Source organism: Paralichthys olivaceus, chromosome 10 (assembly GCF_024713975.1).
Source record: "Paralichthys olivaceus isolate ysfri-2021 chromosome 10, ASM2471397v2, whole genome shotgun sequence".
In the NCBI taxonomy this organism is placed as follows: Eukaryota; Metazoa; Chordata; class Actinopteri; order Pleuronectiformes; family Paralichthyidae; genus Paralichthys; species Paralichthys olivaceus.
The window spans coordinates 9383365-9405599 of NC_091102.1; the positions used below are offsets into that span (position 1 = coordinate 9383365).

At 40.5% G+C, this 22235-nt stretch overlaps 1 protein-coding gene and 1 long non-coding RNA gene across 3 annotated transcripts; one reads left to right on the top strand and one right to left on the bottom strand.

Annotated features, from left to right (window-relative positions):
* The first annotated feature begins 1029 nt into the window (after nucleotides 1–1029).
* Nucleotides 1030–17563, top strand: LOC109631063 (rho GTPase-activating protein 6-like). 2 transcript variants are annotated; one of them, XM_069532849.1, is made up of 13 exons: nucleotides 1030–1308; nucleotides 9947–10106; nucleotides 10350–10418; nucleotides 11516–11778; nucleotides 11940–12135; nucleotides 12263–12318; nucleotides 12401–12551; nucleotides 12676–12824; nucleotides 14445–14621; nucleotides 15122–15219; nucleotides 15326–15561; nucleotides 16060–16146; nucleotides 16230–17563. In XM_069532849.1, the coding sequence occupies exons 1-13, from the start codon at nucleotides 1162–1164 to the stop codon at nucleotides 16793–16795; spliced, it is 2355 nt and encodes a 784-aa protein (XP_069388950.1). In that variant the 5' UTR covers nucleotides 1030–1161; the 3' UTR covers nucleotides 16796–17563. The 2 variants fall into 2 exon arrangements, with proteins under 2 accessions (XP_069388950.1, XP_019945208.1); XM_020089649.2 differs by lacking the exon at nucleotides 1030–1308 and adding an exon at nucleotides 6406–6592 and having other exon boundaries at nucleotides 16230–17558.
* LOC138411810 (uncharacterized) lies at nucleotides 8804–10097 on the bottom strand. Its single transcript, XR_011244295.1, has 3 exons — nucleotides 9958–10097; nucleotides 9089–9138; nucleotides 8804–8924 (listed from the first exon to the last, which is right to left on the bottom strand). It is a non-coding gene; the product is annotated as an uncharacterized lncRNA (long non-coding RNA).
* Nucleotides 17564–22235: the final 4672 nt, after the last annotated feature.

Sequence of the window (22235 nt, forward strand, 5' to 3'; positions counted from 1 at the left end):
CAAATAAGTGGATCAAACCCAAAGCCGCCCTCTTATCACTACTTCCCCTGTCTGTTTGGTGGACTCTGGTATCTGATGAATCCTTATCCTGGCCATACAGTGTTGGTTCACATGTCATGTTATCACACAGGTCCCTTCCCCGGGGCGCCCACAGGAAAAGTCTTTTCCCCGGGCACTACATGCTCAGTATCTCAACTGCCTTACAGTGAGGGGGGGATGGGCATGGTCTGTCCAGTGTTTCTATCACTGTGAGGGTCTCATAATACTCAACACTGCACAAGAGAGGCAAATTATAAAAAGGTGCAGTACCTGCGGCGAGGAGGTTATGTTGTCACTTTCTTTAAGATTGTGAGTTTGGGTGTTCTTTTGTTTTTCACATTTTTCCCAGAGAGTAATATATAGATCTGGATATTAAAAAAAATCAGGCACATTTGAGGAACTGGTATCTAAGAGTGTGTTGGCAGCTTGGTGCAAAGGTGTGCGCTCTGCTGAGTGCCATTCTAGTTTGAACAGTTTTTAGATGTATCATGACTTTGTTTTGCCACTATCAACAGCCATTTATTACATATTGACTGATTTAACACTAGTTTAATCAGCATAGTTGTATAATGACTTTTAAAGCAGCAGCATTATACAGCTGTAAGCTTAGTCCTTTATAAAAAGGCTTCTTTCTCAATACCGTCAAAGTTTTTATATGATCGGTGATTATAGAAAGGCTAAATATGATAAATGATGTATTATATATTGTATAGATTTCTTTGTAGTGTCTTGTTTTGATTTTAAAATAATATGATTAGCTCGGTTTCAATAGTAAATGATTATATATCAATGGCATTATAGGCCTACTTGAGTATTTAATGTATTTCTAATCCCCAACGCCTAGTAATGAAAATGTACACCGTGTAGTTCTTAACAATGGTAACTCAGTCAGTAAATGAGGGGAGAGGAGGAACTGAAGTGGTGAGTCAGTCAGAGTGTGGGAGGTGGAGGGGGTGACAGGGGGACTCCAGACGACTGTTTCATAATACTACGCACGGTGACGCACAGGGGACACTGCTGCTCCTCCGCCTCGGACCTGTGGCAGAGATGTGAATTTCCTTCTGCTCCTCTTCACCCACAAACAACCTGTCCCGCTGAATAAATACAAATCAGTGAGAAGACATGACCGCTCAGGGATTGTTAAGCAGCGTGTTCTCGTGTTCTCTAAGCCCCAAAACTATCTCCAAGCGCAGGCTGAGGCAGACCCGGAGCCTGGACCCGGTGCTGATGCGACACTACGGCACAGACGCTGAGGAGTCTCCGTACAAGGTGAGTTACCACCAGCCGGCTTCAGGTGCATACACCTGTTTAATGTTTGATTCCCTGACATGTCAGACTGCAGAAGGACTGGATCTCTCAGTACATCTGGACTGAAGTGAACTATTCCATATATTCCTCCTTAACCTGATCCATGTGTAAACATCAGGTCACAGGCTTTAGTTGTTTGCATTAAATGATGATTTGACTGTAGTAGTGTTAATAGAAAAAGAGCTGGAAATCACTTTCAAACATTTTTTTGTACTGTTGTGGTAATTGCATTCACACAAATACGAGAATTAAACAGATCCTATGTGCACAGCTTGTATCCACATTCAACAAGTAGCTACAGTATCAATGGATGTGCATCCAAGCACAGTACTGTCAGTACTTTCCTTCAAACTCTCATGAAAATGTTTCACAGTGAGCTTGCTGCACATTACATAGACTCTCAGTGATCACTTAATCCTCAAGGAAATGGTTTTCATCCATGATTTCAACATCACCATTGTGAGTAATGGGACACACATTATGTGAGGACTTCTGATGCAGGAGTTCTATTATAGCTGTGTTGCTGCGTCACTGGTCATTAAGAAGTGATTCATTTCATTCCTGCTGCCGGAATAATGTCAGCAGGAGCATTTGCTTGTGCTGACATGCTCGGTGTCTGCTGCAAGAGGTGTGACTGGAGAACTTTGTCATGCTTGGTGTGTCTCACTCAACAACAACAAAATCAACATCTCAATACAAACTTAAAGGTGGGAAAAGTGTGGAAGTGTTTGTAGGTGTTGTAGATTTAATCATTTCTTGTCCCATATCAAGATTTGATTTGATAACTTCTCCACCAGCTGCATGATGTGTTGATTGTGAATCTGTGCAAAATGCTTGAGAACAAAAAAACAAACAAAATCTCTGCCCTCCCATCATGGGTAAATGTTTTCTCTTTTAACTGTTTTCATTTAAAGTGAGTATTTTAATCCCTCCTAATCTTCCAGATGTATTTATGTATTCATTTACTAGCTGGCCAAAAGATTGATTTAATTTATCACCACATCATGCAAAGCAATAGTTATTAGATGAGTAAATACACAGTTAAAAGCATTGACATTCCTCTTTGGTATCATTTTATGACCTTAACACATAAAAAAAGACTATCTTTATTAGAAGATGCTTTGCTATATCTTTTAATAAGCAGAAAACAAGTGGACTTATTTCAACACATGTTTAGTGTAGAATTCTTTGCAATACTTAAATAAAATATAATAGCTATGTCACATGTTCACAATTTGAGCCAATCTGTCCTGCTGAGCCGAAGCTGGTCCTCATGGTTACACTGTTTGTTTAGTATAATGGAAATGTATCACAGATGTTACACTATAATAGGCTTGTAATGAATACCAGGTATCTGGTCTCTTCTTTCAGCCATCAACAAGAGGCCAGGTCCTCACTGAGCCAGAGCCCTTAGAAATGTAATCACAGTAAATCTGAATGAAGCCGATTAATATTGGAGACAGCTCAGTGTCAGAGAGGATATTTAATGTGATTTATAACTTTGGGGAGTGCTCGTTTGCTGCCCACACCATTATGCTCAGTGAGCTGCTGCACCACAGCCTAGTTTTTACAAAGCATTTTGAAGGTGAAAGAATTAACTTCACTCCAGATAACAACGGATATATTACAAAACTGAAGTTCCACTATTAGTTCTCATTAATAACTTGCTTTTTTTACTACTTCTTAGACATTTCTGTACTCTACCATAGTATTTAAGATCTCCTGAAAGACTGAGGTAAACTCAGCTGCAGTCTTAGGTGTGCAGATCTCTCCTGGAGACTCACATGACCACGCTGTCGGCTTACGCTGACAGTAAGTAAATGCCTCATTCTGTGCAAACCTCGCTCTGAGTGAAGTAATGAAACTCAGGTCTTCAGGGTGTGCAAACATCCAAGCAGCAGTTCATTCAGGGACAAAAGTATCCAAGACACAGTCGCAGTAACACGGGGGAAGTCAGGTGGTCAGTATTTCACCCTCTGCACCTCCACTCGACAGCCCCAGCTGCACTTATACAAGACTTTATGAGCTGTGCGATGTCTCAGGCCTCTTGTTAAAATGCATACCAGGCATCAGAGCTTGCTAATTAGGAGTTTATTATCTGTTTGAATCTCAGCGTTTAGCATATGTGTATATGATTCAAATGATATCTTACTGAAGTGCACCCCTGACGTGAAAACACACTCTGTCATAGTGGTATTTTTGATCGATGTCGTAAATGACCTTATGTTTTCCATAGGCTGGATGTGACTGCGCTCCATTTGAAGCGCGGTCACCCAGGTTCTCAGCAGTCTGAGCTCAGATGAAAAGCAGAGACATCTGGTTTACATGAAGAACGCTTCAACTCTTACTTCTCACAGTACAACAGCATGACCTGATCCTTGGCTACAGTCCCTCAGGCACATATTTCTTCCCACAGGAGACTGGCCGTTTGTATGGCTCGCAGCCGCAGCATCCAGCCCGCGTCCGCTAGCAGTAACATTATACGGTGACTTGGACTCAAACACCAGTGTAAAATAATTGTTTCAAGCACCTTTGTATGATTACATCACTGAGGTAAAGTGTATGATCTGCATGATGTATGTGAAAGGTTTAGCCATCCTCAGTAACTGGAGGCTTCAACTGAGTAACCAAAACAACCTCTCAGTCTCTCACAGACTCTGGTGGCACGATAGGGTATGAAATGTTCCGTTATACTTCATTATACCCGTCAGTAACTATGGAACTTCACAAACCATTGAACCCCAGCCAGGCTCATCACTTCTTTGGGTCCCCTAGAAAGATTTCGGTTATCGTATTGCCCTTTTTGTTGGGTGATTTACTTGATTTGTTATATTGTACAAGCCTGTAATCAGGTTCGGACACAAAAAAACAGTATGTCGGGTTCGGGTTCAGTTGGGTTTGGCCTAAACCGCTCTCTTATCTGTATCTACATTTTTGTTTACAGATGCAGAAACAATGCAGAAAGATGTGTATTTATACTTAACGTAAAAACAAATATGTTCATTTTCTTAATTCAAGTATTTTGTATTTAATATAGATATTATACATATGTGTGTTGGTATTTCAATTATCTAGTCTAGGTACTGAAAGTCCCTGAAATCCCTGATGGTATGGCTCTATATATTCTTCTTCCCCACATATCTATATCTCATTTCCAGTGTAGTAATACCTCCTGACCTCCTGCAGTCAGTTTACATCTTCAGGCATTTTATTGTAAAACTGATCTTGAAGTGTTCTGCAGGCCCTTAAATATCATGACAGTGTAGGAATCACTGTTCTCTGCAGTTCAGCTACTGTCTATATGGTGGATCTCCTCAAGTGCTCATCATTGTTTATGGTGATGTTTCAGATTCATTTTAGCTTATTCATTCATTTCATTTTGGGCTGTTCTCCAACGTCCCTCTGGACATGAAGACTTTGTGAGATATTGGAAAAATTTTGCATCTTGGTTAAATCCTTTAAAAGTAAAAAAAAAACCTAACTTATTAACTGCTCAGTATCTTTTTCTTTTTTCCACAGTCTGCTGTAATAGTGTCCATTTTAATTGTGTCTGTGGGAGACGGGGCCCAGGCAGCGTCTCATGTAATCTTCATTCATTTGGTGTAATGCAAAACACTTCAAGAGATACTTTTGTGTGTCGCTCTAAAGAGGCAGATCAGATGCAATGCAACGTATCTCATCACAGGCTCTCACAAGCCTCCTGAAGGAAAGTGCAGGAACTTATAAAGCCTTTAGAGGGAGTCATTCATCATTCTGATGTCTTGGTGAAGTGACCAAACGTGGACATTAATCACTGGGATGTAGATTAAGGGTTTGACACGAGGGAGAATCTAACAATGTGTGCACAGATCTTGTATCAAGCGAGTACTGCAGTTTTGTCCTTGTTCATGTTGCCTCGTTGTTAGCTTATGTCGTATGTAGAAGTAGCACTGTCTTTATTCTTAATATTGAACACGTTGTTTTAACATTACTGTCATTCCCTTCATCTCAGGGTGGAGGAGAGTGAAATCAAAGTTATGTGGTAGATTATGCTCTATTTGTTTTGCCAGTGTGACAGTTTTTCTCATCAGACTCATCAGACAGGCATTTGTTGATTATTTTCATATTATTAATGAAATGTAGTTTATTTTCTTATTTATTAAACAAAGTGGTGAGCCTCATTCTGATAGAGAAATATTATATTTTAAACTGAAAACCACACTGTGTGATAAGAGTGTCCCACTGCTCCTTAAAATCACGCAGGCTGAATGCTGACCAATGCACAGAGAGTAAAGTGATTAAGATGGAAACTCGTCGACATCAGTCTGAGCTCTGGAGGAGCTCATATGCCCTGAAGCAGAAACAGCTCGTAGGAATATGAAAACTGATCTCTGTTACAAAGCTGCAGCCAAACTGTATATTTTCTCATCCCAGGCTTCCCGAACGTCTGTCTCTGCAATAAACCTGTCAGACTCTACATATACTTCTTAATATTTACGTGTCTGACTGAGACGAACGCCGTGTCTTTTTAAAAACATTTTTTTAATTTATTGCACAATTTGGCATTACTCTTAAACTTGCTGGGCCTGATTCTGGCACTTTGAGTCACTTACACACTTGTCATGGAAGAATGTACCCGCTCACCTAAGTTGTGCAACAACATGAGCTGAGCTGTGAAGACAGTGATATTGCTGCTTGTAAGGATGCAAAAGAAAGTTTAAGATGGTTCTTTTATTAGTTTAACAAAGAGAGACGATATTGTCCATATTATATTATTTTATAAAATATATGCACGTTGTTAATAGTTTAGACACTAAAAGAATGAGTTTGAAGATTGGAATAATTAGTCCAATATCACGTGTTTTTGTTTTTGTTCTTTTTAGGTGGTTGGGATGGGGGGGTGTTTCTTCCCTTTTGCTTGTGGCCCCCAAACTACCTTGAAACGCCCCTGTTACCTGGTTGCGCGTGATCAGTCCAGGTGAGGAGGCGGAGAGAACAGTGCCCCCTCGTGGTCGTGTTCCTCACTGACTGAGGGTTAAGTCAGTCCCTGAACTTGTTGTACTCTTGTCCAGACTCCAGACCGAGTCCAGCCCCACGTGGTTCTGTGTTTGTTTGTCTGGGGAGTTTCGTCTCGAGTCTAATGGCGTCGGTTCCGTGCGGACTCGGTGAGACAGTGTGAGCGGTGACTGTCTGTGGTGACCGGGGTTTGCTTCTGTCTTTGCTTCTGATGGAGAATCCGCTTCCTCGACGGAGCATCACCTTCCCTGTGAGTAGCTGCTTCTGTTTCAACGTCTCTCTCAAGCGGAGGAAATACGGTCACATGCAAAATAATCAATCAATTAACTGGCGGATTCATTTGATGAGAAGTATCTATAAAGTTGAATAGTTAATAATACTTAACTTATAGTTTTAAGCCCCACCGTTGATTTAATTTTGTGATTAGATGGACTCAAAATAACTGCTTTGTCTTTCAACAGTTAAGGAATAATGTTAATAACGGTATTGATAGTAAACATGTGCAGACACGTGTCACTGAAGTGGACATTTAACTTGACACAAGTTTAAACACGTGTGAGAATCAGAAGTTTCACCTTGAAGTGTTTTTTCACAATAAACATATTGTAATTTAATGGACTTCACCTACTTCCCTGAGCTATAACAATGATAATACATATCAGGTCTTATAATAAAAAAATCTATCTTTAGCACCTTTTTAAAACAAAACAGATTTAAGAACATAATGTATAATGTTTGGTATTTCTGAAATCAGTATTATTAAAAGAGATTTGCGGAGTATTCAATGACATCACCTTGAAAGCAGAATAAAAATATAGCGTCTGTCCATGTATGTGAAACAATGGGTGTACGGCAGTGCCTATTTTAATTTGAAGAACAGGATGTGAGTGATTGAAGGACTTTGTGTTGGTGTTGAGTTTTGAGGGACACTCCAACATTAGTGTATTTTGGTTTTGTCAACTTGTTGATTCATTTATTACTGGAAAATGAAAAGACAGAGGGTGTGAGGGGAGCAAATTTAACTTTCTCTAAACAAACTGCGGACAGGACACCTTTATTTAACCATGAAGGTCCATCTCTTCTGCCTGGTTTCCTGGTTTAACATGGGCAGCATTAAATTAAAGAAAAATCAAACATGAACACAAGCAGGGACAAGTAACACACAAACTACCACGGAAAACTCTTGCATAATGCCCCCATTGAATGGCTTCCTGAGCTCTGAGGAATATTCATCACCTCTCTGGTTCAAGTGCGGCTGGGTGGTGTAATCTCAGCTCTCAATCTGGATATATTGTATGAACTACCTTGCACATTTCCTGTCATTGTGTTCCAGGGGTGGCTCACAAAATCTTTATGTTTCAGCGAGGCTCTGACTTATGCACTGAAATGTCAGAGTTTAGATGCATTTTTATTATAAAGAAAAATTACAGATTTGAAGGAGTGCTTGATTTATAGGTGGCTTTATTATAAAATTATAAAAATGACTTCATAAAGAAAAGTTTAAAAGTGGAATAAGTGGCTTTTTTGTCAGCATATAGTTTATATGTAAAAAGAAAACGACAATAAGGTAACCCTGAGGCTGGTTTATTTCTCCAAACACAGAAGTCAAAGTTCTTACTTTCACTTTTAGAGTATTGGATTTGTCAGTAAGATAAGAATCAGTAATGGATCTGTGTGTGTGTTGTATTCACTCAGCCATCTCCTGACAGTTAGAATAAGAAATTGTTTATGAGTTTTTAGTTAAAATTCTGTACACAATGATCTGAAGGAAGCCTCTTTGCTGACGGGGAGAAAGTGTGGGAACGCAGTTGACAATCGCATCAGATCTGAGGAAAATTTCCACTCCCATACAGTCAGAGCTGAGGAATGTCTGACAGAAATGGGCAGATAGCAGCAAACATGACACAACTCTGCATTTTACATGAACTACAGGACAAATAGTGGCTTACGAAACTGTTTCTTCTGTCTTTACTGTATTTGATGCAACATGTGTTTGTCACGCATCGTTTGCATGAAGGAATAACAGTGTTGAGTCTGTGTGGCCCCTGTAGACTGCAGGGTGGCCCCTCATCCTGCGCCCATTCTGCCAGACCTGTGTGTTTGTTTCTTTCACCGGTTTGGTATATATATTTTAAAATGCAGAATTAGAAGATGTGGATGCAAGGTACTAAGTATATCAGTTAATAACCTAACAGTAATGTAGGCAGATTAAATTAGTAGGTAGTATCTGGGGTGCCATTCAACATTTAAAGAGGACGCTGCTGTCGGTCTGAACTCTCACTGACAATTAATTGCAACAGTTTTTAGATGGATGGGTGTTTTATTTGAGACTAATTTGAGTATCTAAATATTTTGGACTGTTGCTCAGATATTTCCTCTCTTTTGTTTTTATGCCAAATGATTAATTGATGATCAAGCCACACATACATGTATACAGTGCATCTATGTGCAGCACTGTCATCAGAGGCAAGTTAGGGGTTCAGTATCTTGCCAAAGGACACTTTTGCCCGTAGGATGTCCAGGAGGCCGCCCTGCTGGTTAGTGGACGACCCTCACTGCCTCCTGAGCCCCCCCGTCGTCACCTGTGATGAAAGGAATGATTAGTGAAGCCCCACGGTTGATTTCATTTTGATGTTATATGGACTGAAACAGCCATCTTAACAAATATTAAGTCTTTGTGCAGTTAAACCATTATATTGCTAATGGTATTAGACACAAGTTGCTAATCTACCACATTGTTTCTCACCTGTTTCCCACACACAGACCGTGCACAGGCTGGTGACCACTGCCTCTGTGCTGTAAACAAACAGCCAGATGTCTTCGTCATCATGTGTCCACCATGAGTATTTATACTGTACTGTATGTGTACCGGGAAAAAAAGTATGCTACTGTTGCACAGGCCTAATTCTGATTTAATGCGAGTGAGCCACTTTAGAGTAAGCCTTATCCTGATAATGAGTAACTAAGCCTCTTTGGTACATGGCTCATATGATTGGCTTGACTGTGCTGGATCAAAGCGCCTTAATCTCCAGCATGGAGATGCTCAAAGGTTGAGGATTTCAGATCATATTATTTGCCCCGTCATTAGCACAGTGCTAAACCTGCAGAGTGGCTAACCTGCAGCGACATTAACTCATGAAGTATTGTTCATGATTAATTTTTTATTTCATTTCCAACACAACAGCATTGTGCACTTATATTCTATTTGGCTTTTTCTTTTTATATAAGATGATCTTCACAGTTTTGCTGCTCTTTTCTTTCAGCTACAGTTACAGCTTTTGGTTTTGCTGTTTTTCTAATGTCATGAACTCTCAATTCTCACTTCTACAATCACAAGAAATACTTTTATGTGCGTTAACAAAAAATGCACAGTACAAAGGCTGCATGCTAACACAAGGAAGTTGACACCTCTGAACACAGACTGTCAGTTCTTGTCAGGGGAAACAGCAGATTAATGTCGTCGTCTTCTTCAGCTGACAAGTGAAGCAGAGAGATCTGTCAGTTCTCGCTCACTGGGGGACTGAGGAGAGTCGGGCCGGTCATGAACCTGTATGTGACAGCAATGATAGATGTTTCTGATGTGTGTGTGTGTGTCCGTCCTCAGGGTGACTTCACCTGGAACAGTGTGTCAGGATGCAGCGTTGGCCTGAAGCCAGTCCACTTGCAAAGCCTCTCAGAGCTGGAGAGGGTTCGTCTCCAGGAAGTGGCCTTTAGGCGATTGCTCCGGGATCGCGACCTCGGCTGCCACATCACCATCCCTAAATGTATTAGAGCGCAAACACACAAACACACACACACACATATTGTCCTCTTCTCACAGACAAAAATCTTGTCACAGAATGTTTTATTTATTTAGAGCAGCATAAAGGATGAGAAATGTTCCCTCTCTTTCTTTCTAGCTGTGTAACTCTCATGTTGCTTAATTGATTTTCGGTTGGAACAAGTAAAATGGGAGCATGTGTGGTAGGATTTTTGTTTAACTGTGTGTCACCATTGTCTGTTTTCAGGCCACAAGCCCAAAAAGTCACTGAAGAAGAAGTTGGATTCATTATCGAAAGAGAAGAGTAAAGATAAAGGTAATGTGGTTTTAAATATATATATTAAATGATCTCTCTATGTATAGTCAAGTCTGAGTTTATTATTATAGCAGTTCACAGGCTTAAAATTAAAGAATATAAAATATACAATATTTATTAAAAAAACATAAATATTTCAGAATCAAATTCAGCACAAAAACGGATGAAATCAAGGTCTCAAACTCAAACTGAAAGCGATTGAGAACAAGTGTGTCTAAAGTTTTCTAGAGTCTGAGCGGTTCTGATATGAAGAGGTAAACTGTTCCAGAGATTAGATGCAGCCACTGCAAAGGCCCGGTCACCTCTTATTTTTGAGCCTGGATCTCGGTAAAGGCAGAGACATCAGGTTGGTTGACCTCAGTGCTATGGAGTATATTGAAAACTGTAGTAGTAGTTTAGTAGTAGTGGTAGCTTGTATTAGTCCAATTTGTCTTTTGTATGTAGGTTCAGGGTCTTGTTGCAGAATGAATTTTTAGGAAATTTCACAGCACATTTAATTTTCCAAACAGTATAGATATTAGTTTCCAGCCTTCTCTGCCTCTGAAACTTGAAAAGAGTCGATTTGATCCTTTTGGCTGAACCTGCGTTGACTCGGGGAAGCAGACGTCCTCAGCTGTTTATATTCACTGAGAACCTAGCGATCAGAATCGTTACAGTACGGCAGTGCGTCTCAGAGGGAGCCCTGCCTCTCGGCCCCGCCCTGCTGCGACAATCTGGCAGGAAAGTGATGTTCTCTGTCAGTCGAGGGAAATAACAAAAACAATCTTAAGTGGTGGCTCATTCATTAAAGCGTATCCTCGGGCAGGGCCGGCCCCCTCTTTCCTCTTTTTCAGCGTTTGTTTACAGAGGCATTTCAGAAAGTATGTGCTCCCTGATTCTTGAATACTGAGCGTGCACTTCAGAGCATGCTCTCTGTATTTCTCATTTATTTTGAGCCACAAAAGTCAAAGTTTGTTTATAAAGAATGATTGAAGACAGAAAAAGTTTGATCCATGACGAACACACGTCTAAAGAGTAATTTAACATTTCCCTGTTGACTTGGAGCCAAAGACATGAACTTTAAGTCTTCCTGTCTCTCCCTCTGCCCTCTCGTACAGAGACCGCGCCACAGGCGTTTGGCATTCCGCTGTCGCAGGTCATTTCAAACGACCGCACGCACAAGCAGAGGCATGATCCCCCGCGGGAGGAGCACAGCGACCCCACCGAACTGATGTTATCCTTCCTTCACCTCACCTCCAGCCTCAAACGGCCCAACAAAGAGCTCTCCAGCAGCACCTCGTCGCTCAGCTCCAACTCCGAGACCCCTAACGAATTTCCTCCTCTGAGTGTGCTGGACGCAGCCCCGCGGACTCGCAGGAGGGTAAGGCTTTGTCTGCCTGTACACCTGATCTGTCTGATCACACTTTACAATTCTCTGGGAATTTATATCTTTCTGAACAGTCACTCACTGTGCGGATAAACGACTGCACCTTATTGTGTCACTGGCACTGAATTTATGGTTGTCACCCATCTGCTTGACAGGGTGGAGTGTCTGTAGATTGCATCACTGACCTTGATGATAACCAGTCTCGGCTCTTGGAGGCCCTCCAGCTGTCTCTGCCAGAAGAGGCAGCTGGCAAAAGGAAGAAGCGCCATGACAAAAAGCTCAGCCTTAACCCTATTTACAGACAGGTGCCCAGGGCGCTGGATCTCTGCTGCCAGCACCTAGAAAAACACGGTACACGTTATCAGAGTTATTATCAAAAGCAACTGTCAGACACACTTTCTAAATTATTTGATTTAAATCCATTTGATGATAATCTTTTGCCACCACATTGGCACTAAGCGAGCATCTTTGTATTTAGGCCTGCAAACGGTTGGAATATTCCGGGTAGGGAGTTCCAAGAAGAGAGTGCGACAGGTGAGATTTCTTCACTTTGCTCGATTTGCATCCAACGTCAGCAACATATTCGCTTCATTAACTGTCACAATATTTCCTCCAGCTTCGTGAGGAGTTTGACCAGGGGTGGGAGGTGAGCCTGGATGAGGAGCACAGTGTCCACGATGTTGCTGCGCTGCTGAAAGAATTCCTCCGAGACATGCCCGATCCACTGCTGACCAGAGAACTGTACACGGCCTTCATCAACACACTGTGTGAGGAGAACACACATTCTGAACACCTCACACACACACATGCAACAACAACAACTCACTCCCCTCGCACAATTCTGTGATTTATTTGAAAACTGACGTCAACCCGTGGCTTGTTTTTCTGCAGTGCTGGATCACTCGGAACAAGAGAGCGCCATCCAGCTCCTGATGTTTCTGCTTCCTCCCTGTAACAGTGACACGCTGCTGCGTCTCCTCTGCTTGTTGTCCACTGTGGCTGCACACGCTGAAGACAGCCTGGACAACGAGGGGCAGGAGGTAAAGAAACTTGACATGCCCTGTTTTTTATGGCAGTGTAACAAGTGTGGTCTGTAACAAAATCGCAGACACATTTTATAGGCACACGAGGTGAAATATTTTTCGAAAAAGGAACTATCAAAAAATAATGCTGTAATTTTACAACTTAAATGTGATGACAGTGAATCCCAACAGCCCTCAAAAGGCAGTAAGACAGATGTTTGTCACAGCTGCAGCTTCTAATTTGACGAAAGTACTTTGCCAAAGCGTAGCACCAATATGCATGATGATCCATTGTGGGAAACTCGACTAAATGATGCACAACCAGCATCGCCCTGCTAAACAATAAGTACACAAACATTGTGCCTCTGTGAGCATCGTTCTGTTCTGTCATCATTTGTTAATTCCCCAGCTCATGTGTTGTAAACATGAAGTATAGGGAAATGTCACATTGAGGGGAAACGCTCTGTGAACAGACTCTATCTCACCATCTACACATTTGCATCTTTTCACTCTGCACCTTCCAGATAATGTTTTTCCATTCCATCTATTCCAGTCAAAACCATTTCTGTCATGCACTTTGAAATAGCTGGTTATAAGTTCTGAGATAAGCACTGTGACAACTGAGTACATGATTTATTTTCATCACTACCACATTTCTATATTCCATTTTACTCCATATTGTTATGCAGAGCATGATGCATTTTAGTATGAACTCATTGTCCTTTAGTGCATCACGACCTTGCACTTTGCATGCAACATTGCATTTCTGCTGGTAAATGTGGATCCAAATTCTCTTTGTGTTTCTTCTTCTTTTTTGAAAAATAACAATGGAGAACTTACTTTCTCATGCATTTAAAACCAGTTCATTCGTGACCTCGGTCCTACAGCACACATACTCTATTATATATAGAGTATGTGATATTAAGGGAAAAGTCCACTTGCTCTTGGTTTGTTTTACGTGCACATTACCAACATGACCTACGTGCTGAGGAGAGTTTGTCTACAGTAAAAGAATCTTAATACGAAAATTACTCTGTGCATTGAAGAGCTTTCACGCATCCGGGAAAATGACAAAAGCACAATTTGACTCAGTAGAGCACATACCTCCGTCAAGTTCCAAACCACATTACATCAGCTAGATCTAGATTTTTATTTGGATCGGCACCAAATTGCACAAACTGATAAATATCAGTCTTCTGACTATAACTGATTTTCACTAATTATCAAGATTAACATTAATTATTCTTTGAGAAATCATGTCTGAAGATGTTGAGGAAAGTTTAAAAAACTTCCTTGGGCCATGCCCCAACAATATACAACATTTTGGTGGAGTAGATTTTGCGTAATCCTGCTAAAAAACAAACAGAAGAAAACATAACCTCCATGGTGGAGGGAGTCAGCTAGAAAAATGAAGCTCCAGTGATCCCAGTCATGAAAGTAAAGCTGCTGAATAAGATTAGCTTTTGGTTCAACGTAATGATTATTGGTAAAAAATACATTTGGATCAAACCGATTTCACTTGGATTGCTAAGATTTGAAAATGTACATTTCTTAATATCCAGCAGAAGTGTCTGTACATGCATGTGTGTTTGTGTTCGTGCTGTCCGGTCGTATGAATTCTGTCTCTGCTGTGTTAAGGTAACAGGAAACAAGATGACATCACTCAATCTGGCGACCATCTTTGGACCCAACCTCTTGCACAAGCAGAAAAAGGACAAAGAGTTTGCGGTGCAGAGTTTTGCTCGTGCAGAGGAGAGCATGGCCATCATCAGCGTGGTCCAAAGGATGATCAATACATACCATTCGCTGTTTATGGTAAGCAGTGGCCACTGACAACCAAAAGTCTTTTTGTTCTACAAAAATGTTGCCTGTAGGAATTTGTATGCTTATTAGAGTGGAACGCACTAATAAATGTGAATATTAGTTTTACTTACAAAAGCTTAAAAATATGAAACTAAGTGGTATCACAGCAAAACACATTTTCATTCCTAAGTGTTGCTCTTTTTTTTTTTTGTACATTGTCAAATGATCCCTCTATCAAGGTTAGTACGAGTCATTCCTCTTACAGTGCGTATTGTATTGTAGATAATACTCTAAATACTGGGAACAAAAAGTTTTTTAATAAAATGTTCTGCTTTGGTGATAATGCTGTTATTTATACCCAGCGCAGTAATTAGTTACTGTGGAGAAGTGCGTGATTGTTAATTTCACTTCAGTTGAAGTGTGATTAATGAATCACTGCAACCAACAATTGTAATTTATAACTGTCACCATTTGGTATGAGCATGTGTGAGACAAGGTTTTGGGTTCTGCAGGTTCCTGCTGACCTGCAGAATGAGGTGCTGATGAGTTTACTGGAAACGGATCCTGATGTTGTCGATTATTTACTCAGGAGGAAGGCCTCGCACTGCTCGTGAGTTTTTACCTTTTGTCTCATGTGTTCTTCACTTACAGTCATATTATTGTAAGTGTCTGTGCTTTTTATGCAAACTTTATCGGGTCTCCTCCACTTTGGGCAGAGATCCAAGCCTTCTCAGAGCAGAAGAGTCCTTCTCTCCGACCGAGCGATGCTTGTCCAGAGACTCCAAAGCATGGAGTGGAGAGGTGTCTCCCTACGACAACAACTCTCCTGTCCTGTCAGATGGACCGCTGTGGAAATACCCAGAGGACAGGAGTCCGCTCTCAGACAGAGTCCCCAGACTATCTGCTCATTCAAAAGACAGATCTGGCAGCACCTCTCCGACACTTTCTAAAGGTGAACTAAATGCACTGCAGCATGTGGTGTTATATGATGCTGTAGGATATAGTCAGCATTATCATAATTAATGTATATTAAAAGTTTAGTTTGACATTTTGTTGAATTTTTTAGATGTGGAGATTAATGCTGATGATGCAAACGTACAGAAAGCCTGACAGTCGTTGCACGAATCTTCTTTCAGTGAGTCAGCAGCGAAAATCACTGTAAAAATATATATATTCTAAATATTCATATGACATAAACTATCTTTTTATTGCCTTTATACTGAGCAGATTAGCCGTTTTCCCTTTCTTCAAGCAATCGGCGGCCGGTTGTAGTTTTAATTTAATGTACATCATACTAATGATATTCTCACCAAAGTCAATGTGAGAAGGTGAGTGAGCATATTTCCAAAAATGTTGAAGTACATCTTGAATCTGTGTTCATAGTAACAACACAGAAACACATGGTCTGTTAAACTAAAGTAAATAATCCTTTGAATTCTTTCTCTCTCAGCGGCCTCATCTATTTCTGGCAACGACAGTTTCTGGGACACCTGGCACGAGCTGTTAAACAAAGATGTCAGTGGCCGTCACGTCACTGGTAACACAACCCTCTTTATGTTGCTGCAGATGATTAATGGGATATGTGATGAATGCTGGATGTTAATGAAAGCTTTCTCCCAGGCTCCCTTGGAGACATGTCGGAGTGTGAGTCGTATGGATCATCAGAGGGGCTGAGCAGTCACCAAGGTAACCACAAGTTGCCTGTCGGACCAACTCACAGCTCATTGGGTGTGCTGGATTGCAGACCACACCTCCCGGTGACTCGCAGCAGCAGCAGCGGTCCTCCTGACCGGCTGGGACACAGACGACCGGGATCGTCGTTACATCAAGGACTGAGCAGCCAATCAGGAGCCATTAGCTCAGACGACTTAGCGGCAAGGACAGGACTCCCTTCATGTCCGTTGTTAAAGGTCAGAGTGGGGCGTTTGTCTCCCCTCGACTACTCTGGACCTCTGAGGGAGACCCATATATCTCACTCCACACCCTCTCTCTTCACGTGTCCGTCTGACCCCCAAACAGCCCAACAGTCCCAGCACAGCTCTGCTTCCCAGACTGGAGATATGACAGACGCCTCCGGACGTGGACGACGAAAGTCGAGCAGGCCAAACTGGCAGACAGAGAGGTGGCATATATGGCAGATACTGTCAAAGGAAAATTCAGAGGCTCTGCCAGAAACCTTGGTGTGACGCACACGTTGACTCTGAACCATAGTGAAGATAAAATGTAGATATTTTGTCACATCACAAGATACTGACATGGTTCTATTTATCTATAATTTCAGCACCAGTTCACGTTTTTATCTTTTATAGGCTCATAGAACTTTGCACCGACTTTCTTTTTAGTTGTTACTTTATGAAATTTTTATTTCATATGTAATTTTTCTGCCTTTTAATTTCTCATGTAACCACCAACATAGATGAAAAACTTGTATTAGACTCAAATGTTTTCCCCTGATTTGAAGCCATGAATGTTTTGTAATGCCGAATGTAAATATATAACTGTTTGTGTACAGTTTGTTTCTGATATGTTTTCAATCCACTTTAATATTTTTTTTTGCTTTAGGATCCAATTGTAATGTTCTTAGTTGTGGAAATTCTGCAGCCTATTTACCATCTAAGGCGTTATTTATTTCATTCAGTAATCTGAAACTAGAGATATATATTAATCTATATATTTTAGAATGCACTATATTTATATTATATTTCTAGATTTCAAAAAAAATATGTTAATTGTCACATTTAAGCACTCGTTTTCTCTTCATACTCTTCTGTACTTGTTCTGCGATGCAGAGATCATCTGTAAATTGACATTACTTAGTTATTTAATGATCATTCTTTTCTCCAGCCGCCACTTAATACATCAACTGTGATTTGTTTCTCATTTTCCCCCTTAAACTAATATCAGCCTCTCCCGTGTGATACATTGAAATGAAATGGAAACTAAAGCACTTAAAGTGATTTGTTATCGTTATTATTTTTTTTTAAATCATTGTCTTGGGTTTTTTTTGGCCTGGATACAAAGGACTCAACTGATGTTGATATTAATCTCAATTTGTTTAAGCTCCTACACCATAGCCACATTCCAAGTTTAGCAACAACAATTCAACATGCCGTTGTGATGAGGTATGAGATACTCAACACTCGTAATTCATACGAACCCTCTATTCCTTCAGACTGGAGTCGCACTTAACTGAAACTTACTGAATCTGACAAGTTCATTTCATAACTATGCCTATTTATGTTCATGCGTCTACATTACTGCAAAGGAATACAAGGTAATTGTATTATAAAGAAAATAGACCCTGATGGGATTCTCTGTCTGTTCCCATTGTATTCTTGTAGGAAATTAAGATGTGGGTTTTATTCTATGTTTTTATTTCTATCTCCTACATATTCATTTATACTATTGAGGGAAAGTGAGCTTCTTATTTAAAAATGAGCATGAAGCTAAAATTAACAGGTCAGTTAATTGTGGGCGACATGGCTTCTTCTCTTAGCTGAAACAATCTCAACATCAGCCACCAGAGAGCAGCATAAGACCAGGAAACAGTGACCCAGGAGTAACATTGATGTATCATGACTCATCACACACTGAGCAGCTGTTGGTTAGATTTCAATAGTTTGTGTTATAATTTTGAATTTTAAAGTATTACACACTTTATTCCAAAGCCACATAGTGAGGGACAACAAACGTCCCTTCAGAGTATGTGCACCAAATGCTAAATCTGTCTAAAAAGACAAAGTACGAGGAAATCAGCTGGAGAAAGTGCACAGTTGGTCCAAGTGAGTCATGTTAGGGTGTTAGAGGAGGTGCTCGCAGAAAAAAAGAAGAGTCCTTGAGAGATTCTTGTGATAAAGAGGGACGCCCCCTCACTCATAAATCTTAGCTGAGCTGATTATCTTTTGAAAGTAAAGCTCTTTGCCCTGATATGAAACTCATCTCTTGCTAAAACAAAGCTGGGGGATTTCCTCAACACTGCGAATTCAGGATTTGACTTTCTGGCTCCGCAGCTGTGTGTGGGCTGAGCGGTGTTTGGCCACCGCTCAGTCACATTCTGATGAGAGCACGGAGACAGAACAGAACAGGATATCTGGATGTGTTTTACTGAGAATCCAACCTCACTGTTGTTTGCTTTTACTCTCTAGTCTGAATCACAATTGCACCCGATTTTCTCAACGTTCAATATCCTGACCACTAACAACTGAAATACGAGGAAAAAAATCACCTGGAGAAGCTTTGATTTGTTCATCTGTGACCTGCCTCCTGAAAACAAACAGTCAAGATCAAATATTTCATTTCACGTCTTATCTTTTTGCAGCACTGATGGATGTGAAATGATCCGCTGGCAGAGGGCCGCGACTGTTCCCAGCCGGGGGTCCATCCGGTCTGAGTGCGCTCGCTGGCATCAGGAGCAGCTGCAGGGAGGACGGAGGAAGGTCGCAGACCAAAATGAGGCTGAATGTCCAGAAACAAGAGAGCGTCGGCCCCGGGGCCTCAAGGTCAAGATTGATGTACAAATCTCTGTAGAGTGAAAACAGAGCGCAGAGGAGCTCATTAGGGTAAAAACCACCTTTAAAGCAAATGCTACCAAGCCTCAGTACATTAGCTCTCAGTTTATAAATAAAACCTGGATTTAAGATGATTAAAACAGCTTTTCATTTCGATGCTGTTTTTTACCTCATGGATTTATTCGCCAACTTTGTTACAACAGTGGACACGTATCCAGTCCTATCACATTAATCTCCAGATGACTGTTGATGTTTTGAATTATAACGTTACGAGTGTACCATTAACACTGTAATGTTAAGTTCATGTGCTGCTATTACATTTCCAGAATTTGAGACGAGAAGCTCTTTATTCTCGTTAATGTTTCCACTTGTCCTCCATTTTATTTGGACATTTATTTCCTTCAGAGTTGAATTGAGTCCGTCTGAATTTGCAGAAGAAGCAGTTGAAAGCGGTTGTAGGTGTAAAAGCGGATGAAGAATATAAACTGTGGGAGGAGCCACTTCACAGCTTATACGACTCACTACTATTGTGTGTATATAAAGATGGCCGACGCAACAGCTCCCCAAAAGTGAAGCCAAAGTGTCTTGATCGCCACCTGGTGGCTGGCTATAGAACATGTCATAGATAAAAGTAAATATACACATTCAATACATTTATCTCAAAAAAGCTTTCAGGTTTTAATTCATTATTAATTATTTGATGCGAGAAAGAAACGGGGTATAAGGTCACGATTGACACCTGAGACTAACTTTGATTGATATTTTGATTTCTGGATAGTGGGAGGAGGTGGGGACGTGTCATCCATCTTTATAAACAGTCTGTGGTCTTGACTGAGTAATGAAGATTATTTCAAGGAAAACTTATTTCAAATTTCATCAACTTCTTAGAGCAGTTCAACACTTCCTGAACAAAATGTAAAAGTTTTGCAAGTGATTCACTGGAATTTAAAAGACAAGTTCAAGCAATTTTCAACTTGCTTGTGATTCTGAGCGACGCTTCCCTCTTCCTCGGTGTGGGGATGTTTGAATTCATTCTTTCTACTTGGATTTCTTTAGTTTCCAGATCAATTTGTTTGTATGATCTTAGATTACACACCCAAGGGAAAAAAATCTACTCCCTCATGTTTTCTATCATCTCAATGAAGAGCTGTTGTTTATGCACCGCACAAACTCACAAAATCTCATTTGATTCACCCCCATCTGCTCTGCCTCATGCTCCAGTTGGGATATATCTGATTAATATTACCTCATTCTGAAACAACGTCCACATTTCACACAGAAACTGCAGCCACATTTGTACATTTGTTCATTTTAATGTTTGTTTTCAAACCATCAGTGTAGATATACATCCCACGAAACACAGAATGTTAGTAGCTGCTCATGTAGCGGTGCCATCCCACATAGACTCAGGATTTTAGTGCAGACGTTTCCAGCAATGGTTTTCTCTCCTCTGATATGCATCAGGTTAGCTGGGATGCAGGCTGTGTCTCAGATGGTGCTGCTGGGGATCACGTTGGGTCAACCTCAGTATATCGGTGGGCTACTTTTGCAGGCTGTTTTATGAATCTGCACTACTTGAGTCGTGTCCGCAAAACTCTTTCTGCACAGAAACCAAAAGGTAGTTTGCAGCAGGCAGTTTCGCAACAAACAGAAAATGATGTGGCTGAAACAAAGACACCCGGGCGGCATCAGGAATTACAGCATCCAGATGTTTCCCTTTAAAGCTCCCTGTTATCAGGCTTGTTTGCTGGGACAGATACGCACACGTACAGATCCAATGTGATTCTCGCAGTTGCTCAGTGTATGACTGCAAAAGGGGTGTGTGTGCATGTGTGTGTGTGAGAGAGCGAGACATATGATCATAGCTTAACTCGTCTTAATGACATATACGTCCATTTTGCAACTTATAAGACACAGTTCTATGATGTGGAATGTTTTCTATATTCAAGAAACATCATGCAAAAAGTATATATTTATACAATAAAGGCTTTACTTGTTGGAGCAAAATATCAAAATGGTCGAGTTCCTGGAGAGAAGCAGTTCTTGTTGTGCTGTAGACTCTCTGGTTTATTAAAATTACATGTAATTCCCTCATGAACTGATCTGAAGAGAAGCTGCTGCTCAGAAGACACAGCTTCAAATTCAGCTTCAATCATATTATCATGATTTTCTATGCATCAGGGGAAAAAAAGTTAATATTTAATCAGAGGACGGACGTCTGTAATTATCACAGAGAAACTTCAAAAATGAAACCACACCAAGAGTTAAAATGCAAACTCACACTGATGCTCTGAAGATGAAGCTCTCTCTGTGTCCTCCAGTTTCCCGCAGGCAGATTCTTCCTCTATTGTGGTTTCATCTTTATTTTTCTTAATTTTCTTATCTGTTTTGTTTTTCCTGCAAACACTTATGATGCAGACATGCTTTCCAGGTTGCTGATTCTATGAAGTCGTTCAATATTTGTTAAAAAGCACTAAAGCAACTATGGCTGATCATCCCCTGCAAAACAACCAATGTTGCCTGAAGCTTCCACTGGACAAAACCACCAAACATTTAGAAACACACTATAAATCTCAGAGTGCAGATTACGACACCTTTTTTTATTGTAGATATACAGTATACGTTATAAACGTATTACCCTCCTTGCTGGTGTAGCCAGAGGCAGGATGTCATTTTCAACCCTGTCGGTGTAAGTGTGTAAGTGTGTGTACAAAAAGACTCAACAGCCCATGGGCAGATTTTAATCAAACTCGTTGGGATTATAACTTGTAGGTTTATCTCCAAATGATTAACTTTTGGAGCTGATCGGTCAGAGGGCAAGGTCAACAAGAACATCGTCCGAAAAACACATTTTCTGAGATAAAAAATAGAGTTTGAGACAATCTGAAGCCAATTATTCCTCAGCAGATGTCTTAAGTGATAAATCATGAAGACATCACAATGAATGACGTCACACATAGTTGAAAATCTAATTTTTTGAGGGTTAAGATTACCTGGCATAACATTTTGAAATAGAGAAATTTAAGTCAAAATCAGCAGTTTAAAATATTTCTGTAAAATAATATTGTCCAATTTGAAATTCTTTAATTTTCATGATTTAAAAGTTGTGTTTCCTTGA

Bases quoted from the DNA above. Each gene is read 5' to 3' on its own strand.
- LOC109631063 (XM_069532849.1), top strand. From the start codon at position 1,162: ATGACCGCTCAGGGATTGTTAAGCAGCGTGTTCTCGTGTTCTCTAAGC. The intron at 12,825-14,444 runs GTAAAGAAACTT...TGCTGTGTTAAG, and splicing joins TGGACAACGAGGGGCAGGAG to GTAACAGGAAACAAGATGAC. The intron at 15,220-15,325 runs GTGAGTTTTTAC...CACTTTGGGCAG, and splicing joins AGGAAGGCCTCGCACTGCTC to AGATCCAAGCCTTCTCAGAG.